The sequence below is a fragment of the Ictidomys tridecemlineatus genome, chromosome 15, assembly GCF_052094955.1.
Source record: "Ictidomys tridecemlineatus isolate mIctTri1 chromosome 15, mIctTri1.hap1, whole genome shotgun sequence".
Taxonomy (NCBI): domain Eukaryota; kingdom Metazoa; phylum Chordata; class Mammalia; order Rodentia; family Sciuridae; genus Ictidomys; species Ictidomys tridecemlineatus.
Window position 1 is genome coordinate 45741563 of NC_135491.1, and position 6648 is coordinate 45748210.

The 6648-nt window shown below is 37.6% G+C and overlaps 2 protein-coding genes across 4 annotated transcripts in view; one reads left to right on the top strand and one right to left on the bottom strand.

Annotated features, from left to right (window-relative positions):
- Nip7 (nucleolar pre-rRNA processing protein NIP7) overlaps positions 1 to 6648 on the top strand; it is an 85355-nt gene that overhangs the window by 2140 nt on the left and 76567 nt on the right. The window contains exon 5 of one of the 3 annotated variants that reach the window (XM_005318368.5): positions 1 to 5002. The exons of the other annotated variants lie outside the window; for them this stretch is intronic. Coding sequence (XP_005318425.1) covers positions 1 to 120 — 120 coding nt within the window. The 3' untranslated portion in view covers positions 121 to 5002. Of the gene's footprint in view, positions 5003 to 6648 lie in introns of those variants that run through there. 3 annotated transcript variants of the gene reach the window in all.
- Tmed6 (transmembrane p24 trafficking protein 6) overlaps positions 1178 to 6648 on the bottom strand; it is a 7786-nt gene continuing 2315 nt past the window's right edge. The window contains exons 3-4 of the mRNA XM_005318370.5: positions 5170 to 5318; positions 1178 to 1834 (exon numbers count right to left, since the gene is read on the bottom strand). Coding sequence (XP_005318427.1) covers positions 1601 to 1834; positions 5170 to 5318 — 383 coding nt within the window. The 3' untranslated portion in view covers positions 1178 to 1600. The remainder of the gene's footprint in view (positions 1835 to 5169; positions 5319 to 6648) is intronic.

Here is a 6648-nt window from a genome sequence, read left to right on the forward strand (position 1 = left end):
GGTTTTGGGGTAGCAGCAAAGTCTACACAAGACTGCAGAAAAGTAGACCCCATGGCGATTGTGGTATTTCATCAAGCAGACATTGGGGAATATGTACGGCATGAAGAGACATTGACTTAAAATGAAGTCATCGCAAGAACTTAACATCTGTGTTGAAGGGCCTAGCTTTGTTTCCTGTGTCTATGCAGATGCCGCCATCATGCTGAATTTTGTCAGCACTGTGACCTCTACAGGGACTTCTTAGTTTAATATTCTCATTATCACTGACAGGTGCAGGCTGATTCTTACTATACACAAGTGACTCAAAAGTAGGGTTTTAGATCATTTGTATTTGTAACTAAATTGAATACTTTTATATTTGAATCAGGGGGCTTCTTGTTCTGAGTAATAGCTTCTAAACTATTGAAACTGAGAACAAGAATATAGTATTATTGTTATCTGTGATAACACTGTTTTCCAGACTCATAGTAAGAACACAATGGATTTTCTTTGTTATTTATTACTTCACAAAAGATATTGCTATATAATAGTTGGCCATGTCTGAGGTTTTAGGTATGAATTTGGCTAAAATAATAAGTGCAATTTAGTCAGCTGCTTTTCTATACAGTAAGTGCTATTTGGTATGGAAGAAAAACTTGGATTCAAATCCTACTTCTGCCACTTGTCAGCTATACGGCTATGAATAAGTTGTTGAGCTTCCAAAAGCTTCATTTCCTTCTGTTAAAAAAAAAAAAACAACTTTAGCCATCAGTCTAAGAATGTTTTTTAGGATTAGGAATCATGATTGTAAAGCATAAGGCACAGTGTGTGGCAAACAATGGGTGTTGGAGAAAATGGTAGAGGAGTTATTTTTATATTATATATTTCTTTTACTAAGTAAGCATGTGGTCTTATGAGTATAATTTGATTATATTTTTACTTTTTTTCTTTTTTATCTTCTTTTTCTTGGATGGGATGATCCCAGTTTGTAATTTTGTTCATTTCTTTGATTTTATAAAACATTTCTCTTATCAGCCTGACTAGACTGGACAAAAAAGCACTAATTCAAACCCTGAAATAATTTAGCTCCTTCATCCTTATACTTCCCCAAAATCTCTTGTAGAATTAAAATATTTTATAAAGGAGAACATTTCAGAGCCAGAAATTTTAAAAACCACATTACTGTAAAACAAAACAATTTCTTAAATGAATATAACACTTTTAATTCCAAAGGAAACATCTCTGAAAATAAAATACTTTAAACTACAAAAAGTACCCTACCAACTCCTGTTAATCTCTGCAAGCAAATTTGCATTTGTCCCGTTGTCTACTCTTCTCCCTTCCAGGGTTTTCGTCTAAGTAGAATCACTGAAGGCTAATGGACTGTTTTATGATGAAAAGTTTTTTAATCTTGGCATTTAATTCATATTTTAGAAATAGTTAAACTCTGAACATTTGCATTTTTATTATTTTATTGCTATTTTGTTTTTGTTGATAAGGGTAATAAATTAAAATATTAAATTGATTTTTTTTCCCCCAATAATTTTACAAAGGTGATTTGACCAAAGTTTTGAAAAAGCTGCTGCCCAGTAAAAAAAAAAGCCAGAATGCTGTAGTCAGCTTAGCATTTTGGCTTCTTTGTGTCAGTAGTTGTTGGAACACTGAAGAGACGCTTCAAGAAATAGAGCTGCAAAATCCCAGAAAGAACAATAACAAGGCTCTGAACTGCTGACCACCAGTTCACATAGGTGTAGTTTGACTGGACAAGGAAAAAGTCAGCCATCTTCCTCATTCGTGCCAAGGTGTAGAATCGCCACATGTGGAAGACATTGTTGTGCACCTTTCGTGTACTATCCTATAGGAGGAAAAAAATAAAGAAAGAGATCCATTCCCCACCTATTCTCATGAGTGCTCAGCAGCACTAACGTATCTTAAAGTCAAGTAATTTCCTTATGATTTTAAGATACAGTATTTATTTGGCTATGCTGGGGCTCAAACCAGCACATTCTAGGCAAACGCTGTACTGCTAAGCTAAAACTCCAGCTCTATAAAACTATTATAGTTGATAAATGCTAATTTTGAAACTGGGTGTGGTGGCACACTCTTGTAATCCCAGTCACTTGGGAGGTTGGGACTAGAGAATCAAGGATCACAAGTTTAATATTTAAAGGCAACCAAGTGAGACCCTGACTCAGAAAGGGAGGGTAGTGCAGGGTAAGATTATGACTCCAGTAGAGTGGTTCTAGGTTCAATTCCTAGTACCAAAAAGAAAGAAAAAAGAAAGTTTTGCTGTATATGAAAAGTGGACTATACAACAGTGTGGTAGAGTGGCTTTTTTTTTTTTTTAAATATTGTGGGAACTGGGGATGTGGGTTGGTGGTATAGTGCTTGCCTGGTATGCGCAAGGACCTAGGTTAATCCCGAACACAGATACACACACACACAAACATTGTGCAGTGCTGGGGTTAAACCCAGGGCCTTATATGTAGTAGACAAATGCTCTGCCACTGAGCTACACCCCAACCAAAAAAAATTTTTTTGTTGTTTTTTTAATGATGAAACGGCTTCAGTGCTTTAAGTAGAAAGCTCTTTCCAGAAGATCTCTAGATTTAAGCATGTATTAAGCCTTTCATTATACTTTTGGTAATTTCTTCTGCCTGCAGATTCTGAGGGACAGACAGTAAATATTTTGAGTTTTACTGACCATCTCATCTCTTACAACTACAAATTCTGCCACTGCAGCACAAAAGCAGTTCATAGAAACTTATATTTGTCAAATAAGCATGACTTCAAATAAAACATCCATTTACAATAGTGTTAAGTCCCCAGTACCACAAAAATAAATAAAAATAAAATTTTCACTTACAAAACTAAGCTTTTGTGCACCAAGGAGACTATCGGGAAAGAAAAACTGGGCACTGTGGCACATGCCTATAATCCTGACTACTTGGAAGGCTGAGGTGGAAGGATCACAAGTTTGTGGCCAGCCTGAGCAGCTTAGCTTAGTGAGCCCTGTTTCAAAATTTAAGAAAGGTCTGGGTTGCCGCTCAGTGGTTGGTCACAAGACTAGTGTGCACAAGACCCTGGATTCAGTCTCCAGAACAACAAGGAAAACAAAGAATGAAAATGAAAATCCCATAGAATGAGAGAAAATACCTGCAAATCATATATCTGATATGGACTCCTGTCCAGGATATGTAAGTAAAACTTACAACTCTACAATACAAACACAACAACCTGGGCATTGTGGCACATGCCTATTATTCCAGTGACTTGGGAAGCGTGACAAAGGAGGATCTCAAGTTTGAGGCCAGCCTTGTCAATTTAGCAAGATCTTATTTCAAAATAAAATGGACGGGGAGGTGTGACTTAGTGATAGAATGAACCTAGGTTCAATCTCCAGTACCACAAAAAATAAAAAGAATTACTGGCAGGAGTGGAGGTGCTGGAATTGTGAATACTTGGCAAGTTTTCTACAACTGAATCAAACCCCCAACTCAAAAATTCAATTTTAAAATGGGCAAAGGAAGCTGAGCATGGTAGTGCACACCTGTAACTCCAGCAGCTCAGGAGGCTTAGGCAGGATGATCAAGTTCAAATCCAGCCTCAGCAATTTAGCAAGGTCCCAAACAACTCGATGAGATCCTGTTTCTAATAAAATATAATAAAGGGAATCCCTGGTACCAAAAATAAATAAATAAGAGCAAAGTATTTTTAAAGAAGATATGCAGCCAAGCATGTGTAATACCAGCAATTCAGGAAGCTGAAAAAAGTGGATCACAAATTCAAAGTCAGCCTAGGCAATTTAATGAAACCCTGTCAAAGTCAGGCCCAGTAGTGCACTCTTGCACTCCCAGCGATTTGGGAGACTGAGGCAGGAGGGTCACAATTTTAAGGCCTGCCTTGGTAACTTAGTCCCTAAGCAACTTGGCAAGAACCTCTCAAAATATAAGAAGGCTGGGGATATAGCTCAGTGGTAAAGCATTTCTTGACTCAATCCCTAGTACCAAACATACACATGGTCAATAAATGCTTGAAAATATGTGTAACATTAATTATTAGAGAATGTAACTCAAACCACAAGATACCACTTCATACCTACAGTATGACTATAAAAAAAGTGTCAGGATGTGTCAAAATCACCCTCATACACAGCTAATGGGAACATTTCAGTTACAATGTAACCCAACAGTTCTACTTTTAGGTAGACAAGTTAGAAACAATGCTTGGAGGCACATATTCATGGCAATGTTGTGGTAGCCAAAGGGTGGAAACAACTCAAAGTTCCCTCAACTGCTAAGTGGACAATAAAATGTATGTTCACACAAGAGAATATTATTCATCCATAAAAAGGAATAAAGTGCTAATATGTGCCACATGAATAAACCTTGAAAACATGATGAGTGGAAGAAACCAATCACAAAGGGTCCCATGTATGATTCCATGTATGTGAAATTTACAGGATAGGGTAAATCTATAGAAACAATAGAATAGTGGTTGCCAGAGCTGAGGAGATTATGGGGGAATGGAGAGTGACTAACGGGTACAATTTCTTTGTGGGGTGATGAAATTATTCTGGATTGGATGCTAGAGATGGTTGTACAATCTTGTGAATATACTAAAATCTAGTGAAATGTATATGATTATTTCTCAGTTTGTGTGTGTATATACATACATACAGGTAGTAGGCCCTGTTTGGTTTGTGAGTCTTAGTTTGGAAACCCGTGGAATAAATTAGACTGGGGTTGTGGCTCAGTGGTGAAGCACTTGCCTCACATGTGTGAGACACTGGGTTCAATCCTCAGCACCACATAAAAATAAATAAATAAAATAAGGGTATTGTGTCCATCTACAACTAAAAATATATATATTTTTAAAAGAGTCCAGGGGCTGGGGATGTGGCTCAAGCGGTAGTGCAATCGCCTGGCATGCGTGCGGCCAGGGATTCGATCCTCAGCACCAAATACAAACAAAGATGTTGTATCTGCCGAGAACTAAAAAAGAAATAAATATTAAAAATTTCTCTCTCTCTCTCTCTCTCAAAAAAAAAAATAAATAAAAAGAGTCTAAGTCTTAAAAACCTGTTAAAAGTATTCACATCCTCCTGCCTGTTTGGTTTCTACTCTTTAATCCTTCCTCCAAATTTAAAATCAGTTCCCATGGATATCTCTCTCTCACAGAAAACATTACCTGAATTGCATCCAGGGTATCGTTCAGTTGTTTTCTTTGAATCTGTTTGTGGTCCATCTCTGGCCCTTCATAGAAGACTCCAAAGTTGACATACACTTGCACAGAACCAAAGTGATTTTGCTGATTTTTTAGACAGAGCTGATAATAACCTGTAGGAATTCCTAGATTGTTACCAAGTCTTTGGTCTCCCACCCTATCTTAAGGTTTTCCTGGAGATACCTGTTCCCCTTTTTAAATTGCTACTGCATCACATTCGTTTTACTTAGGAAGTGCCCGATCCCATTTTTTAACATGGAGGACACTGCTCTAGTCTTACAAATATTACCAATAATTATATTTTACTAAATATCAGTAACTTCAGTTCTATACTGGATAGATAACAATGTTTTCCCTTTCTCCTAACCTGGAATTCCCATCTTTTTAAGATAACCCTGCTTGACTGTTGAAATTAAAGATTATGGTGTTTGCCTGTTTCTTGTATGTCATTAGAGCTGGGACACCACCTTGAACTTCAAACTAGGGAAAAAAAAAAATTGATGCTTTGTGAATGAAAAACACTACCCTATTGGAGTGTTGCCTGCCCTGTGGTCTGTTCAATGACTGATGGGGTTTCTATTAGAGTTCTTTTGAACTGGGTCACCTCTGTGTGCATCATGGGTCAGGGTAGAATTATAAAAGCATGGCAGTTTTGAAAGGCAAAATGTTTGGGAGGCACTATTGGCATGTAGGGGGCAAAGATGCTAAACATCCTTCAGTACAGAATGAGTATCCTACACATGTGGTACACAGTGATGCCTCTGTTGAGAAAATCTGTCTTTGTTTTTTAGTACACTTGAATAGTTACTAAGATTGCCTGGTGTTGTCCAAAGTGGAATAAGCTTGATCTGGCTGTAGGAACTTTCTGGCTGGAGAAGTGCTTTGCTGTGGAGTGTGGATCTCTCACATGACCATGCATTTTCTTTTTTTCTGAATCTGCTTTTAAGTGACTAAAATATTCTGATGTCTGGAAAGAAATGTGTCCCCATGATAAATTTGTTAAATGGAAATCTGTATTGTAACTTGTTTCTTACTTTCTAATAATTTGATCATTTAGAGAAATGAGAAAATTGTGCTTCCACTGAGTATAGTGGCAGGCACCTGTAATCCAGCTACTTAGGAGATTGAGGCAGGAGGATCTAAGTTACAAGCCAGCCTGAGCAATTTATGGCTGAGAGTGTTGTTCAGTGGTAGAGTACTTGCCTAGCATGAGAGGTCCTGGGTTCAATCCCTAGTACAGGGGTTGGGGGTAGATATTGAGCTTCATACCCAGTAATTATAATGTTCACCTTGAGACCCTGCTCCCAAATTGCCATTGGAATGCCAGTGGACAGTCTTAGATGTCAGAGGTCTCCAAGAAACTGGTTTTGGTGGTTATGGCTAAATTTTCTTCCTACCATTTTACCATCTCTATACTTCCTCATTATTTCCTCACTTTCATAG